General features: G+C 45.6%; 1 protein-coding gene across 1 annotated transcript in view; it reads left to right on the forward strand.

Moving 5' to 3' along the window:
* ABHD16A (abhydrolase domain containing 16A, phospholipase) overlaps positions 1 to 19,071 on the forward strand; it is a 266,232-nt gene that overhangs the window by 109,561 nt on the left and 137,600 nt on the right. The window contains exon 9 of the mRNA XM_078646007.1: positions 17,646 to 17,747. Within this exon, the coding sequence (XP_078502133.1) occupies positions 17,646 to 17,747 (102 nt within the window). The remainder of the gene's footprint in view (positions 1 to 17,645; positions 17,748 to 19,071) is intronic.

The raw sequence follows: 19,071 nt of genomic DNA on the forward strand, positions 1-19,071 counted from the left end.
TACTGGACGTGGAAGGAAAGGCATTTGCAAAAATGCTCCTGAAAGAGCTAGAGACATGGTTCACTTAAAATCAAGTTATCCCATGGACAACGCCATCGCACTTTCATATCTGGTAACGAAGGCAACCGGGCCCGCTCCCCACCATTATATGCTTGTTTTGTGGACTACAGTGCCTCCTTTGATGGAGTTGATTGAAATATACTGTGGGCAAAATTGGCTTAGTATGGAATACCATGGAAACTGCTGGCAGCTATCTTAGCACTCTACATCGGCATGTGGGTGCGAGTAAAGCTTACTAGTACATGCGCAACTGCCAAGATTTTCACAAACAGGGGGCTAATACAGGGCTGCGTGATTGCCCCTACTCTTTTTAATTTTTATACTGCCGACTTGAGAGAAGCACTGTTAAAAACTAACTTCTTTTCTCCAAAATTGGGCCACCTCAGACTGCCAATTATGCGGACAATCTCGTTTTGCTGGACCATACAAGAATTGGCATGAAAAAGGCATAAGAAGCGCTACATAAATACAACACTGAAAACAAGCTTGCAGCTAACGCATCAAAGACTAAAGTGTTGATCTTTGGCCACAAGCCAAAAAAACTAATGGTGGCATGGCAGCTAGGTCCTCTAAGGATAAGCACGACCAACAAGTACACCTACCTAGTAGTGCAATTCACAGATACCTGCAAACCAGCACTGCAGGTCAAAGCACTGAAGGGAAAACCAGCTAAGCTAACGTATGGCTTGTGTAAACTACACCATAAGCTGGTAAGCCACTCGACGGAGGGGATCCGACGAGTTATCCAAGCAAAGCTAATGCCTACACTAAGCTATGGCCACCTTGTCTTTCCTGGCCTGTTGACCAAAAAATTGGAGGGCCTATGCACAATGGCGTATAGAAAAGTCTTCAAGCTCTCACACGACCAGGCATTCACTGATCCGATTGGAGTTTAACATCACAGCAATGGACATCAAATGCAAAAAAGACATAGTCGAACTCCAACACAATGTGATCAATCCTTGCCCAGGTACAATCAGGGCTGCCCTACAGGTGGTCTTTTCAGATAACAGTCGTTGGGCGAGGTATCTCTTGATTGCCAAACAGACATTGGGTCTAACAATCAAACCTTCTACAGATACACCACTAACAAAGTATAGCTTAAAGATTCTGCTAAAAAAGTGCGGCAAGAGCATCTCGAGGCAACAAGACCTTGAACGGATCAGATCAGTCCTAGGTGCAGAATGCCTTACTAACTCACATGAAAGTACTACATGTCAGCCCTACCTAAAAGCAGGTCTTGGAAGGCAAGCTCTCCAAAATATAATGAGAGTGAGGATCTTAACTTTGCCCATACAAGACTACAGAGCCCACTGGAAAAACTGGTCATCAAGTGGCTACGACTGTTTTCTGTGTCAACAGCCCACAGAATCTGCGGAACATGTCATTTGCTGTTGACCAGCTTTGCTGCCCCCAAGGCACTTATATCTAAGAACTATGTTTATATGCCACGGTGTTAGATCATCTAAGGAGGCTCTAAGACACATCTACACCACCACAGTCTCGATGGAATTGGCACTAATTGGGAAGTTTTATGCTGCTGCTAGAATGCTCATACGTTCAGCCAGAGAAGTGACAGTTGTATAAATCAGGCTCCAAGCACTATTGACACTCGATATCACTTCTAACCATATTTTCAATAATACACATGCTTATACTGACTTTCAGTTGGAATAGGATGCCCCAGAACAGTTTTTGCACATTCCTCATTTGACAACCTCTGTATGTGTTGTGTTTTTATCGTATCTCTGTATTTTAAATATGTTGTTTAATTCAGATTTTATGTATTTTATTATTACCTTTTCTAAACATGCACTTTCTGCCGTTTTTGTAAAAGATTTTAATTATTCGTACAATAAAGAGTTACTGCCTTGTGCATCCAAAGAAAAACAAAAAACTAAGACTTGCAGTTGTCTAAATAACAGTTTCTTGAACACCTTAGCTAAGAAAGGAAGGAGTGTAATCGGGCGAATGTATCTGTATGAGCTAAGGAAGATATCTTTAGCTGAGAGGCACAACGATCATAATGATAACCTGACTAATTCTGCTGGCCTTTATGAAAACATGCCTAATAAGGACACTGGGTGGGATCAATTTGTTATCCCGGATGACGCAAACCTCGACCCCCTTACCCAGGGATTCTCCCGACCGACATTGGAAAGTTCCATGCTCTAACAGAAGATGTCGCATCATTTTAGTCTTCCTGTGTTCTGTGTTGAGAAATACTATGTTCTGTTCAATTGCAAGAAAAGTCCCATTAGGATGTTGACCATGTATGGGAAGCTTGATAATGATGAAAAATCCAGTGACGGTGTCAGTAAATTTTTCATGCATTGCAAAAAATATAAGGCTACTCTTTTGTCTCAGTGGCAACACAATGTAGATTACGGAATCCTGCAACTCCTATGTACATCTCCCCTGTTGAAAGCGACTCTCAAATTGGACACTGGCAAATTGTGTTCATTGTGTCAACAGCGAGAGCTGTTAAGATTCATATGTGGCGGCAAGGTGTTACTTCAAACTGCATAGCCCAGTACTTTGAGAAAAAGGTACAGGAAAAGGATAAAATTGAAGGAAACGCAATCTTAGGAGAAGGGGAAAAAATCCTCATTTCAGCCACTCTAATAAATGTGGCAATGAAAGCTTTGGTGTGTGGCTTTTGTTAAATCTGTAATGCCTCAGGTTGGAGACAACATAATTGGCTTAAAATGCTGCTTTTAGGTCTAAAGTGCAATTAAAAATTGTGTTTTTAAGAAAACAAGGGGGACCCAAAAAGGTAGCTAAGGACCAAGGGTATAAGTCATTTAAAGAAACAAAGGTCCTGAGCAATTTAAAAGATATAAACAATGCTAATATAGAACACAATAGGTGCTATATAGTTCTCCTGTCCAGCCGGACCAGGAATTTATTTCAATACAAATGTCAACATAGAATTTAATAAAAAGACAACAGTCAATATTAGTAGGGCACAGTCCTGCACCGTACTGAATGAAGAAAGTGATAAAAGGAAAAGTATAGAAAAAGGAGTTTTTCAGGCAAAGGAAAGTGAGCAACTTGGACACTTTTTAGATCAGTGTAGGTAGTGTTCTCCAGAGTGGAACATACATAAATGTACACAATGGTTACATGTAAGTCCACTTTAAGAAAGTCGACGTTTCAATCCATAGCTCTTTATCAAAGGGATCATCATCAGGACTAGAAACAAGATTATTTTGCCTGGTATTTAACAATACGCCTGTTTTTAAGGGAAAACCAGGGAGAGAGAGAAAAAGACAATAAAGTATTATAAAAACACGGAGATCTTAGTGTGAGGCGTCAGCATTTCAATTAATATGTACACATTTACAAGAATCGGAACCGCAGTGAACCTGTGAAGAACTGTGCAAGGGTGAATCATGTCGTGCAAACTGCATGGATTTGCCGAGTGGAACTGCGATGTGACGGCCAAGGGTGACAATTGGTACCGATTGTGTGGGCGCCGTGAGTGTGGCTAGCGGTACTTGTGAATGGCGAGGGGTTACTGCCATAGCTTATATGTGCTACGGGAATGTGCACATATTTGTATGTATTTGCGCCGTGAGTGTGGCTAGCGGTACTTGTGAATGGCGAGTGGTTACTGCCATAGCTTATATGTGCTAAGGGAATGTGCACATATTTGTATACCTGGGCTAGTGAGGGGCGAGCGTTATCCGGAATCGGCGAGTTGCTGAATGGCTTACCTCGATTATTGAGGGAAAGTAATGCTGAGCATAATAGTGATTACAGCATTTGATTGAGCTGCGTACAATTTGTATAGGCAGGCACTGTGGGGGCAAACAACGGGAGACCGTTAGTTTGGAATGAATCCGGTCGGAGAATTCAAGTGGACCGATAAAAAAACCTGCAACATACCCGGGGGCTGGTGGTACCGGCTTGTAGTTATGATACCAATGCCACGTAAGCTTCACGATGGCTTCCGGCGTGGTTAAATTGGTGAGGGATGAGTTCTGGAATAAGGAAGTGGAGATAAGGATCTATCAACCCATAGGTGCTGGGCAAGGGACGCTGTAAGCATAATTAAACTTACCGCGATACTGTTCAATGACAGGATCTGTGGTGCATCGGTCCGCCGGGGTGCTACCGCCTTCCGCTTAGCTAACAATTCAATGCACTTCCGTGTTGTTATCCCCTAGATTGGACAGTCATGTGATCGCGAACGTGAGTCGCGCGCATATCCAGTGAGGCATGCAATTGTGGCGGCCATCTTATAACGGAGTCGGGTGAAGGGAAGTGAAACACTAGTGAATTCTGTGAGGAGCCAGCTTTCTATTTCTACCGCAGCCATATAGCTATACAACATCTCAATTCACAGTCGTAAAACGGTATCAACCCAGTAGTTAGCAAAGTGTAATGTCAAGCCAGGCAGCAATGTTCAGTTCTTTTTGGGTTTAGATTCATTTATAGATTGCAGACTAGAGCAGAGTTGTCCAGTCCTCACTCCTGTTCAACCCAGTCCGTATAGTATCAAATTGGATGATGCTCTTGAGTTCCTCACGGTTAAGGAGCTGGGCTAGGTTACCACCTCTTTGTGGCAGGTTAATAACTTTTAGGATTGTCCAGCGAATATCGTCTTCTGTATGGTTCTGTTCAGAGAAGTGTTCGACCAGTGGTGCATGTGGAGTCCTGCACCTGATGCGGCTCCTATGTTGACAAATCCTGGTTTTTGCCTTCTGAGTAGTCTGACCCACATACATTTTCGGACAAGGGCACATTACCGCATACACAACATTATTCGAATTGCAATTGGAAAAAGATTTCAAATCAACAGTAACACCGTTATGAGTGAAAACTCGTCCTTCAATTGTGTATTCACAAACATTGCAATTACAACATTTTACATGTCCTAGTAGTGAAGGTAGACCCCAGTTTGATTCAATGGTGGATCTTGGTGTAGGTGCTGGTAGAGCAGCCCTCACCAGATGGTCTTTAAGGTTTTTACTCTTACGGAAAGCAAAAATGGGCCTCTCTAGATTGATTACGCCAGCGTTAATTGTGGGCCAGTGCCTAAGGATGGATTTCCTGATTTTATGTGAGACTGGTGAGAAGGTTGTGACACAAGCTATTCTCTCTGATTTGTCACGTACTTTTGGTGTTAGTAAGACCTCCATTGGGCAGTACCATGCCCTTTTTAATGCAGTCTTAATTAGCCTTTTAGGGTAACCCCGATGTTTTAGTTTATCAGATAAGATGTTTGCTTCTCTGAAATAATCTGTTCTGCAGGAACTGTTGCGTGTTATCCGCAAGAATTGGGAATAAGGCAAGGAGTGTTTGAGGGCCCTGGGGTGGTAGCTATCATAGCTAAGGAGCGTATTTCGCTCCGTCGGCTTCCTGAAGAGGCGTGTAAGTATTTCACCTTCCTTGTGGTAGATTGTCAAATCAAGGAACGCGGTTTCCGCTTTGTCAAATGCGAGCGTGAACTTGAGGTCATCGCAATTATTATTGCCACAAAGAGGTGGTAACCTAGCCCAGCTCCTTAACCGTGAGGAACTCAAGAGCATCATCCAATTTGATACTATACGGACTGGTTTGAACAGGAGTGAGGACTGGACCACTCTGCTCTAGTCTGTAATCTATAAATGAATCTAAACCCAAAAAGAACTGAACATTGCTGCCTGGCTTGACATTACACTTTGCTAACTACTGGGTTGATACCGTTTTACGACTGTGAATTGAGATGTTGTATAGCTATATGGCTGCGGTAGAAATAGAAAGCTGGCTCCTCACAGAATTCACTAGTGTTTCACTTCCCTTCACCCGACTCCGTTATAAGATGGCCGCCACGATTGCATGCCTCACTGGATATGCGCGCGACTCACGTTCGCGATCACATGACTGTCCAATCTAGGGAATAACAACACGGAAGTGCATTGAATTGTTAGCTAAGCGGAAGGCGGTAGCACCCCGGCGGACCGATGCACCACCGATCCTGTCATTGAACAGTATCGCGGTAAGTTTAATTATGCTTACAGCGTCCCTTGCCCAGCACCTATGGGTTGATAGATCCTTATCTCCACTTCCTTATTCCAGAACTCATCCCTCACCAATTAACCACGCCGGAAGCCATCGTGAAGCTTACGCGGCATTGGTATCATAACTACAAGCCGGTACCACCAACCCCCCGGGTATGTTGCAGGTTTTTTATCGGTCCACTTGAATTCTCCGACCGGATTCAATCCAAACTAACGGTCTCCCGTTGTTTGCCCCCACAGTGCCTGCCTATACAAATTGTACACAGCTCAATCAAATGCTGTAATCACTATTCTGCTCAGCATTACTTTCCCTCAATAATCGAGGTAAGCCATTCGGCAACTCGCCGATTCCGGATAACGCTCACCCCTCACTAGCCCAGGTATACAAATATGTGCACATTCCCTTAGCACATATTAGCTATGGCAGTAACCACACGCCATTCACAAGTACCGCTAGCCACACTCGCGGCGCCCACACAATCGGTCCCAATTGTCACCCTTGGCCGTCACATCGCAGTTCCACTCGGCAAATCCATGCAGTTTGCACGACATGATTCACCCTTGCACAGTTCTTCAAAGGTTCAGTGCGGTTCCGATTCTTGTAAATGTGTACATATTAATTGAAATGCTGACGCCTCACACTAAGATCTCCGTGTTTTTATAATACTTTATTGTCTTTTTCTCTCCCTGGTTTTCCCTTAAAAACAGGCGTATTGTTAAATACCAGGCAAAATAATCTTGTTTCTAGTCCTGATGATGATCCCTTTGATAAAGAGCTATGGATCGAAACGTCGACTTTCTTAAAGTGGACTTAAATGTAACCATTGTGTAAATGTATGTATGTTCCACTCTGGAGAACACTACCTACACTGATCTAAAAAGTATCCAGGTTGCGCACTTTCCTTTGCCTGAAAAACTCCTTTTTCTATACTTTTCCTTTTATCACTTTTTCTTCATTCAGTACGGTGCAGGACTGTGCCCTACTATTAAAAATTGTGAGCATACCCTTTTCAGGATCAAGAGGACTGTTGCAACAAGATAAACAATGCACTGTGAGCCACTATGGCAGATGCAGAGATTGCTAGGTCATTTGGTCTCTTTAGAACTATCAACCTGCAAGTATTACAGGTATCTGATAGAGAATTCTAGCTGCAGATTCCTTACCTTTGAATTTCCCAGGCGTCCAGCTAAATCCAGAATCTTTTGCTGAGCAATACCATTGGCGCGTGGCGTCAGGTGAACAACCGTGGCGCAGCCACTCACGTGAAGTTCAGGTTGTCTGCAGGAGTGATGACTGTCCTCTCTCCTCCTAGAACACCTCTTGGCACTAGTGAACTCGCTACAGGAGTCCCGTCCGGTATCCCAAAAGGGAAGGGAAATGGAACGAGAAAAAGAGAGAACACTGGAGTACTACTCCACACAGCCTGGGGCAGCCCGGCACCCTTGAGGGGGATCTGTTTGCTTAGTAGGGTTGCTTTTTTGAGGACTTGCGTTTCTCTACAAAAATAAGAAATGCAACAGATGAGTACAGAGACACTTCAGGGCCACCCAGACGGACTCAACACAGAAAATTCATAGTAAGCGAGTTATGTTAATCACATGGTTCTCAAGAGGAGCTGAGATACTCTCTTAGCCTGTGTCTGTAGGTTGCAGGAGAATACAATCCAAATGATAGTTCTCTAAGAACAATGCTGCCAAAAAGGATCACTGGCTATGATTGCGTCATCTTCAGCCAGTAAACCAATGGCACCTAGGCACGTCATTTCAATTGCACAAAACACCCATAAACAAATATTCACATCTAGGAACAGGCCCAAAGGGATACATAAGCCAGTGTCCTCACAATATGATGATCAGAGTGGTACCAGGATGCTTCTATGCCCAAGGCACGGTATCAAGTTCACAATAGTCTTAATATCGAAGTTTTATGCAAATAGTGTAGAAACAAAACTCTCTGACGTCGGTAATGAGTTCAAACACAAAATGACTCAGAGCGCTAACCACAAAACAAATATGTAAATGACATATTCTTGAATCAAAAGCCACATGTGCCAAATACCAGATGGCCAATTTACATAGCATATATGAAAGGACGAGCCTTCCGATAACAAACAGAGAATGATAAAGTCACACAGCCTTTCACTTCACACATAGCCTTAAAGCGCACTGCACTTAGCTGTCCAATGCTTGCTGCAATTCCGGACCAGTGCGTACTTCTGTCCAATGGGGAAACAGAAAATCCTGAAGTGGTGACAGAAGTGGGAACCAGGAGATAAAGCCAAGTACTGACAGATGCAAGGTTTGAGCTTTTATAGCCAGTTCTGTGGCAGTTAACCACAGATGGCTAGCAACGCCCATAAGCATGCCAGGTGTATATGTCCAATAATGTGACACTGTTGCACCCAAAAGCAACAAGCATTGGCAAAACAAGCACTGGCACCAACAAATGCAATAAAAAGAAAGAAACATTGGCAGTGGTGAGAAAAGGAAAAAACCAAACAACTTGGTGGACAGAAACATGAGCAAGCAGGGAGCCTTGAGGGTGCCAACATACCAGACAGGACGCAGAGCTCCTGACATCGGCTAGCTCCATTCGGCTCTTCGTGACGTAGTCCGCGTCGGTTAAGATGTTACAGTGCCTATATGGCACACAGGCAGGCGGACTTCAATTATTTTCTTTCCATGCCAGTTAAGCACCAATCCGGGAAGAGCTATCCCTCTGCCACTTTTTGGCAGCTTTTTTCTCGACTTCTGTCGAATGTGAAAGATTTTTCCACTTTGTGTGCGAGGGATGTCAGAAGGGCGACCACGACTCAGTCGTGCTCGGACTGCCGAGCCATGGCTCCTTAGACCTTAGGGAGGGAGCGATGAAGCTCCTTGTGGCCCGGCATTCATCACCATCCAGCGATACTTCCTTGGAGGTCCCGGTCCCGCTCGAAGAAGAGGAGTTCGCTGGACTGCTCTCTGAGCCCTAAGTCCCCTTCATCCCACATGAGGTTCTCGGGACACTCTGGGAAAAGGCATAAGAAGTCCAAACATACCTAATCTTCACCTCGGCTGACGCCCGTCGTCGAGAGAGGTAAGGAACACCGATGCTCTAGGCACAGTTGCAAGGAGCCTGAGTCGACTCTACGCAACCCACCCTTTCCGGGAGCCGGAGCGACTACCGCTCAAATAAAATAATTTTACGAGGCAATGCATCGCGTATTTGTGTGGAACTCACCCTTTCCGGGAGCCGGAGCGACTACCGCTCAAATAAAGTAATTTTACGAGGCAATGCATCGCGTATTTGAGTGGAACTGCCCTGTTGGCGAACCCTCGGGCCCTGCGGAGTCGGAAGGGGATCCATCAGGTTTGACGCCGTCAGTTCTGGACTTGGCACTGGTGGGGACTTAGGGATCCAATCCCGGATACCGGTCGACACCAGTTGTGCCATCACGACCTTTCCCAGCGTCTGACCCGAAGACAGTGCCTGCGGTGCAGCCGGTGCCCATCGGTGGCACTAGCCTCACCCTCATCCCTGATGACATGGGGCCGGAACAACATTGCTCAACACCGCTTCCGGCGCCGATTGAACCCAGAGGTTCTAAGTTGTCTCCTGAGCACTTTGAGTATGTGCTTAACTCAGGAGAGGAATAGGAGGGTTCAGTGGATCCTCTGGAACACAAGGACGTCTCTGAAGAGAATTCTGGACTGGTATGGGGAACTTGGGGAGGCCAGTTGACTGGACACCTCCCCAGATACTGGCATGCTCTCTCTGCCAATGCTGGCTACAGAGGAGAGGGCATCCTATGCCATTGTGATAAGGAGAGCAGCTGAGGTCCTTGGACTAGAACTGCCTTCAGTACAGGTCAGGACTAATCTGACAGAGGTGCTTCCACTTCCGAACCCCTTTTGTCCTTTAATGAGGCACTTACGGACATCCTTCTAGGCACGTGGTCCAAGCCTGGCCTGGTACAGGGGCTCCTGTGAATAGGACAATTGCACACCGTCATCGCCCAGCTCTGGGTGACCCTAAATTCCTCAGCCAAGACCCCACCCCAGAAGGTTTGGTGGTGCAGGCCTCTACGTCCCAGGACGCGTTCCCTTCTGCCCCTCGGGATAGGGAATCCAAGAGGTTGGATGCATTTGGGAAGAAGTTGCTTTCTTCCTCCAGCCTGGCATTGCATTCGGTAAAAACCACATGCTTATTGGGCCATTTCTCCGATTCCCTTTTTGAGACTGTCGCGCAAGTGCTGCTGCAGGTCCCGGAGGAGGCCCGAGCTGTGCTCTGTCAAGGGGTCAAAGATGGGAGCGATGCAGCAAAATTCACCATACGGTGTGGCTTAGATACGATGGATGCGCTGGGTAGGTCAATTTCAACGACCGTGGCATTGAGATGCCACGCCTGGCTTTGTACAACTTGCTTCTCGGGGGATGTCCAGGCTAATCTGATGGACATGCACTTTGATGGAACCCGTCTTTTTGGGGAAAAGGCAGACTTGGCCCTGGTCTGGTTCAAGGACTCTCAAGCTACAGCTAGATCCTTGGATCTCTCCTCCACTCCTAGAGACCAGTCTTCCTTTCACCCCTCTCACGGCAACAGAAGGGGTTTCTAGTCATGCCAGCCAAATCCCAGCCGCAATCCTGCACAGACTGCCAAGCCATACGAGGACGTGGACGCGATGCAATGCGATCCAGGAATGGAGGCCAGTAGTCGTTGGAAACACTGCCCCTGGCAGCTGCAGCCTCCAAGCACTCCTAGGCTCATTCTGCAGGACCACACTACTCCAGTTGGTGGGAGAATTTGTCATCATCTCCCCAACTGGAGATCCATAACATCAGACATGTGCCCCTTGGGTGTTCAACAAGGTGATGGTGGTGGTCGCAGCTCATCTGCGCAGGTTAGGGATGTTGGTATTCCCCTACCTAGATGACTGGCTGTTGAAGGCATCCTCGCCCCAGGCAGTTGTCTCCCACCTTCAGACTACGGCAAACATCCTTCACCCTCTGGGCTTCTCTACAAACGTGCCAAAGTTACACCTGACTCCATCTCAAATGCTCCCTTTAATTGGGGCAGTTCTGGACACCGTGCAGTTTCGGGTCTATCCTCCTGAGCAGCGCGTCCAGGATATTCAGGCTATGATTCCAATGTTTCAGCCTCTATCCTGGATTTCGGTGAGATTGACTCCGAGGCTGTTGGGCCACTTGGCCTCCTGCTTGCTACTGGTGAAGCATGCCAGGTGGGGTATTCAGGCTCTGCAGTGGAACAGCATCAGGGAAATCTTACCAATATGGTCCAGATCTCGGAAGGAGCTGCGAGAGATCTGCAGTGGTGGTTGACAAACCACGATATTGGGTCAATGGTAGACCCTCTCCCTTCCCCAACTAAATCTCACATTCATGACAGTTGCGTAAGTTCTGGGATGCAGCGCCCATCTGGTAGAGGTGTAGATCAGGGGACACAGGTCTCCCGTGGAGACGGTGCTCCACATAAATGTATTGGAGCTCCGGGCCATTCGATTGGCATTGAAGGCATTTCTTCCCTCTGTCAAGGGGTAACTGGCGCAAGTGTTCACAGACAACACCACTTCCATGTGGTACTGCAACAAGCAGGTCGGAATGGGGTCGTGGACCCTTTGTCGGAAGGCCTTGTTTCTTTGGACATGGTGGAACAACAGGGCATAACCCTGGTGGTTCAACACCTGGCAGACTGAAAGCCGGGGCAGACTAACTCAGCTGTCGATGGTTAGCGGATCACGATTGGCGTCGCCAGTCGGAGGTGGTGCAAGGTCTCTTTCAGCAGTGGGGAGAACCTTGGTCAGATTTGTTCGCCTCCAAAGAGAACCTGCTGTGTCAGCAGTACTGTGCGCTGGAGTTTCCAAGGCGGCTATCGCTCGGCTACGCATTTCGTTGCGAGTGGAGCTCAGGCCTGTTGTACGCCTTTCCGCCCATACCACTCCTGCTCAGGGTTCTGAAGAAGATCAGGAGGGACCGGGCCGGAGTTATCCTTGTGGCGCCGGACTGGGCAAGCAGGATCTGGTATCCAGAGCTTCTGAGCATGAGTGTCGATCCTCCGATCAGGCTGCCCCTACGGGAGGATCTTCTGTCGCAGCAGCAGGGGAGGGTTCTCTACCCGAACCTGTCAACTCTGCGCCTCCATGCGTGGAGATTGAGCGGCGGCAGTTGATGGCTTTTGACCCTCTTCCCGATGTCTGTAATGATATTCTGGCGGCCCTCCACTAAGTTGGTATACGCCTGCCGTTGGCAGAAATTTGTATTATACTGTACGGAAAGGTCTGTTGACCCATTTTTTGCTCTACCTTCTACTGTCCTTACCCTTGCCCAGCAGGTCTCTGCTTTGGGAACTCTCAAGGGTTACCTGTCTGCTTTTTTGCGGCTGCCAGACCAGCCTTCCCTCTTTAAATCTCCTATTGTAAATAGATTTTTGAAAGGGTTGATTCATTTATTTCTACCTACACCCTTTGTTATGTGTCAACTGGTCCTTAATTTGGTCCTCACTTATCTGATGAGTGCTCCTTTCGAGCCTTTGCACAATTGTCCCCTCTGGCTGTTGACCATCAAAACAGCCTTCTTAGTGGCGATTTGATTGTCCCAGAGGGTGAGTGAATTGCAGGCGTTATCCAACTTGCCTCCTTATCTTATGTTCTTTACGGACTAGGTGGTGCTTCGCACCAGGGCATCATTCTTACCAATGGCGGTGACCCCCATTCCATCTGGGTCAGTCCATTACTCTGCCCATCTTCTTTGCTCCCCCACATCCCTCTAAGGAAGAGGAGCGTCTCCACTGACTGGACCCAAAAAGAGAGTTGTCGTTCTACCTTGACCACACAAAAGAATTACGGGTGGATGACCAACTCTTTGTGGGGTATGTGGGAGCAAAGAAGGGAAAGGCAGCGCAGAGAAGAACCATCTCTCGCTGGGTTGTTCGCTGCATTAAAATCTGTTACGCCTTGGTGAAGAAGCAGCCACCTGAGGGATGAAGGGCCCATTCCACTAGGGGAAAGGCTGCGACTAATGTCCTGGCTTGGGGTGTCTCAGTCCAAGACAGCTGTCAGGCAGTGCTGCACACATTCGCAAAACATTATTGCCTTGATGGTCAAGTGCGCAGGGACGGGCACTCTGCCCACTCAGTCCTGCAAGACTTTTTAGTCTAGCCCATGAGCCGGCAACCCACTGTCGGGATGGTATGGCTTGGGTAACTGATTCAAATGTAAGGACTCTGCAGCTTGAAGTCTCTAGCAGATAAACAAATTACTTACCTTCGGTAACGCATTATCTGATAGAGACTCTGTCTAGCTGCAGATTCCTTACAGCCCGGCCCATGCCTCCATGCTTTGCGGACTGATGTTGTAGGTCAAGGGTAACTCCCCTTTCAGGGCCCTAGTTTGGCACATGTTTACGTCCCTTGCTTCGTGGCTCTGCGCTTCCGACGTGGAAAAACGAAAAGTACTGATGTCCGCGCGCCTGGGTGGCGGCTATGTAGGCAACGCAACGTCATAACCGGCACCAACAACGTCACGGAGAGCCGAATGGAGCCACTCAACGTTGTGCGCAGCCGAATGGAGCCACCCGAAGTCTGGTGCAAGGGGTAATGTTCAGCAAAAGTTTCCAGATCCAGCCTGACGCCTGGGAAATTTCAAGGTAAGGCATCTGCAGCAAAATAGAGTCTCTGTACCGGTTAATGCGTTACCGAAGGTAAGTAACTTGTTCTTCGGTAACGTATTATCTGGTTGAGACTCTAACTAGTTGCAGATTCCGTACAGCCCCTCCCATGCCTCCTTGCTTTGCAGTCTGGTATTGTAGAGCTAGGGTTACTCCCCTTTTCAGGGCCTTAGTTTTGGCACACAACTATGTCAGTTACTTCCTGGCTCTGCGCTTCTGGCGTGGAAAAAACGAAAAGTACTGACGTCCACGTATATAGGCACCTCATTGTCATAGCCGATGCTACTGACGCAGACTACGTCACATGAAGCCACCAGACGCCGCACGTAAGGTGTATTGCTCAGCAAATGTTTCCGGATCCAGCCTGACGCCTGAGAAATTTAAAGGTAAGGAATCTGCAGCAAAATAGTCTCTACCGGATAATGCGTTACCGAAGGTAAGTAACTTGTTCGCCAAGACCAAAGATTTCTCCCCAAGGATCCCATTATCGCCTTAAAAGGCGATACAGAAACTGATTCTTCAGCGTTCAATTTTTCATTGATTTATATGCTTGATTTATTGTCCGACTGATTAAGAGCCATCAATGATAACACAACAGTAGTCAATTAAGCCCCCAACATTGAAAACAAATGCTACATGCTAAAAGTTGCATCTCATTATATGACCCGTACTCTAGCCAATGGAGGGGAGAGACTCAGGGTTACAACCATTATCAGCGGCTCCATGTGTCAAAGTTTCTAAGGCACCTCTCCAGGAAAACTCTGAAACCTCTGAGCTCTGTACTTCTCTTCACAAAGATACCTTTTTGATCTTTTTGTCTCCTTAGGACTTATTCACCCCAGCTTTAGAAAATCAGCAAATGTTGCTTCATTTTTGCGTCTGAGAGGTTGACCCTTTGGTTTTTTTCCTTCACCTTTGATAATTCTTGAAGAACCTTATTTTAAGCCCTGTTCCCTACGTAGGGAGAGAAAACAGAAAACTCCTACACAAAATGCATCTCTGCCTTCACAAGTCCAGAGATGTCCCTGGGGAGTGTTTTGTCTGTGTGCCATTCAGTTGAAAAACTCTTTACAACAGAGAGGGTCGCCTTTTCACAGCCTTAAATGCTGATTCCCAAGGGTGGGTTTTAGCAAAGATTATACATTCAAAAGTGAAAATGTGTAAATTGGAACTGGCCAATTCCAAGGACTGAGGCTCTTTTGTAGAGTCGCAGATGATGCCCATCATGTGTTGGCTTAAATAGCTCTGGCAGTGCCGAGGTTCAGAGGCCCAAAAAAAATCCAACTGAGAGTTAGGGTACTTCTCCTTCAGGGCAGAAGGCAGAGTTGCAGTCGTCGTCTGTTCCATCGTTGATGATCGAGGGTGAGTGTAAGGGTAAGTGTAAGTTGGTGTTGCAGACTAGTCTAACAATGAACATTCTGGACGATGAAGACCGTCTTGTAGACGACAAAGACTGCCTCATCCACAAAAGCCTCTCTTCATGTAGGAAAAAACCCTGTTAATGAAGACAACACTGTTGATAACAGAACTGAGCCCATATATGACAAAGTTCACTCCATAGACAAAGAAGCTCACTTTGCCTTTGACAACATCGTTTATCATGTCAGCGACATTAGTACCGTCTACTAAGAGGACAATCTGTTTTTTGTTGAGAGCACCTTACACAGCACTATCCACGATAATGTTGGCTGCCAATTTAACTCTGTCTCAGGCACCTATTCTGCTAATAGTACCATTGTTATCTCTGGCCTCTCCAATAAGAATTGCCCCGGAGCTGCCCACTTAGCTGCTTCATGACCCCTCTTCTTCCCACAGTGAATGTGAACAAGCAAGTGAAGGAGCTGACAAACTGTTCAGATGATGACGTTTGTCATTCTAATGAGACATCAGAAGCTGATGGTCCACATGAGTTGGCCAATAAGTAGTCCAAGTGATTCTGAAGAAGATCTCGATTATCTATGTACCCTTAGGTATGATAGACCTGGACCTCAGCCTTACAGGGAAACTCCAAAATATATAGTCAAATGCCTCTGATTCCATCCTTATTGCACCAGAGTAGAATAGGCAGTTCTGTACTCCATCCTCTGGATTTTGTTGACAAAGACAACAGTCCAAGTTAGAGCAGATCCTTATCTCCTACCTAAGAAAAAGGGCTAAGTTCTTCACCACAATCCAGCTTCCCTGCACCCAATTACCTGACTGCTACAAAACTAAAGTATGATCTCCTCCGCATTCTAGCAAGTTGTCGAACGATTCTTGACGCTGCTAGAGCAACATCTGTCATCATTACCTACTCTCTTAAATGGAAACATTTGTGCATACGTGTGCTGCCACAAACATTGCCACTCTCACAACCCATCCTAATCAATCCTTAACTTCTTCACTTGGCAGAATCCGGCCTGAAGCACTTCTCTATTAAAGTCCACTTGGCTGATGCCTCCAAATACCTTATAGCAGCAATTTCTAAGCCACTCTTTTCGATTTAATTAATTAAGGAATTCATGTAAGGACCTTTTTCCCACATTCCCTCCTGTTGTGAAAAATCTACCAAACTGGGAACTTAACACTGTTGTAGGGGCTCTTATGAGCCATCCTTCCGAGTCCATTCATAAGGCTCCACTCCAAAGATGATCATGGAAAATGGCCTTTCGTTCGCCATTACATTAATCTTAGTTTGCTGAGAACAAGTAAACACTACCTATAAATCCACAATTCATGCTGAAGTTTCTGATGTCCTTTTATATATTAGAAAAAGGTGTGTTTGCAAAATCTTTTTTCCACAGTCTTCCACTCCACCAGAAAAAGCATTACATTTTTTGCATCTCAAAGGCTGTTTGACGTTTTTCATTGATAAAACTAAAATCCTATATAAATCTGACCAACTCTTCTTCCAACGGAAATTCCAACAAACGTAATCTTCTGTCAGAGCAAGGCAGCTAGCCGAAATAGGACGCCCTGCCACCGCCTCTGCTTCTCCTTTGAAAATGAATTCCCAACTCTAGTCTAGTCTTGCTAACTGGTAAGTGGTCTTTGTCCATTGATACATTGCGTTACAAGTTTGAAAGAGGAGGAGGATGCCCATTTCAAACCACTACCTATTTGTGATTCGGAATATGTCACAGTAGTTACTTTTTGATTCAGAAATACTTTTCTGATTCTCAAAGTTACTTTTGTACATTACTCCATAGCTTTTTGGGGTTGCAAAACCTGTGATTCTGAGGATTTCAGACTTAGGGCTTCAAAATGATTTTGTACATTGTATCTAAAATTATTAAGGGGTAATTCTGAAAGTTGTTTGCATTACATGAAAATCTTAAATTAGGACTCAATTTCTTTTGGTGCAAACCTATATAGTACGTTCTGAGAAACATGGATTAAAAGTAAGGTTGGTTTGAAGTGGTTAAAATAGTGTTATGTGTAATATTAAGATTCACTAATCCAGGTATTAAGTATGATTCCTAATTGAATCGTGTGACACTCATCTTGTTATTGTTAATTAGTAGTAGTTTGGAACAATCTGCTATTGGTTTGTCATGAGAGACTCTGCCATTTTGCGGTTTGCCGTCTGCCATTGCCTGATATTCTCATATGCTGAGGAAGACTGTGAATTTCACTCCATCCACCAGTATGAGGTTCAACAACTAAGAAGTAGGATTTATGAACCACCCAAATTTGGGAAGACCTGTGGCAAAATCACAAACCTTAATTTATGGGTGATGAAGGTAACCTTAAGAGGGCTGGCAATTTACTGTTTTTTCTGGAAAATACAGCCATCAAATATGGCAAGATTTGCAAGCGTAATTTATGCTGGTATGCCAAAGCAAGGCCCTTGTAATGTACAGGTTTCTTTGAAGCACCAGAATGCTGGAGGCAAATTGTTAACATACTGGTTGATCCTTTATTATGTTGTAGTATAACGGGAAACGAGCCAAACTTGTTGCATGTGACGGAAATGAAATTGACACCATGTTTATGGATCGGCGCGAATCTGGTAATGTGAGAGGGAAGAAGTTGGTGAGTTCAAAGGCAGCTTGGTCTCCCCCACACAATTGTATCCCTTCCGCCTACCTTTGCTATAGATTTTTGGAATCCTTAATATTCACCTGAGTTTTATAACCAATTGTCACCTTTCTTATACCTCTCCTCTAAACTCACTGACCTTTTAATTACTGTCTTGCTTTTTATTTTCCTGTTTTCAACTGTCCTGTTTCTCCTCTCAACATCTACTGAATTGTACTTTTTTTCACCTTTCTCTTTCCTCCTCAGTTACCCTGTTTGAATTTCCTCTGCTCCTCTTCTCCATCACCCTTTTCTGTGTCCTATGGCCTCATTGCTATTGTCCAGGCTAACATCTCACCCTTAAAAATAATATTTTGTTGCTTCCTCCTCACTTCTGTCTTTAACGCTTTCTGTTTAAATCCCTCTCTTCTCTCCATTTCTTTTCTCCAGACTTTCACTCTTTTTTCCTCCTATCTCCATATCCTATAATATCTAGCCTTTGGCCTAGTTTTTCCTTTTGCCTTTTACTCCCCTTTAACCCGTATAATCACAGTTCAAAGAAGCAAACTCCTACATATACCACAAATCACCATACAGTACTCCTTGCTTCAGACATCGCAGACCTCATCACCTACGACGGTCTAAACACACTCTTCACCATCATAAACATGCCTCTCCCTCATATCCAATGCAATTATTCTTGCACTCACATGCTACAGCATCCAGCATATTAACTGTACCCATACAAAAGGAGAAGACCTCACCATCATCCATAAGTCTTGCTGGTCTCTCACCATAGACAAGCAAGCAACATTCAACTCCATGGAGCTCCTCACATGACACTTCACACTCTCTTTCAATTCAGTCCGCCATCTTCCACCTCATCTACAGCCCTCATGGGCTAAATAGAGACTTTAATTGATGAATTTTCAGACCTTCTCTTTGCTTCATCCATCTGACATTCCCACACTTGACTCCTGAGTGACTTCACTCTCCCAGACTGAGCACAGTGCAAATCTCATAATCCCATATTCCACCCTGCAGCACGTCTAATCTAGTGGCTAAAGAAATATGACCACATCACCCTCATACTGATGCAGCTTCTGCTTGTACCGTCTTCCTTGCCTGCTGCATCATATATAAACACAACACACCCAGCACTACCACATGTCTGGCGACAAGCACACCCACAGCCTGGACACCATCAGACTGGAAGCAAAGAAGTGCAAAAAAAATTAGCACCCGGAATCTCGAACAGCCCTTTTATCTCCAGGACCCTGCTGCAGATTAGGAAAGAGCTAAAGATGCACTTCATTAAAGAACATTGCATCACACTCCT

Source organism: Lissotriton helveticus, chromosome 5_1, assembly GCF_964261635.1.
Source record: "Lissotriton helveticus chromosome 5_1, aLisHel1.1, whole genome shotgun sequence".
In the NCBI taxonomy this organism is placed as follows: Eukaryota; Metazoa; Chordata; class Amphibia; order Caudata; family Salamandridae; genus Lissotriton; species Lissotriton helveticus.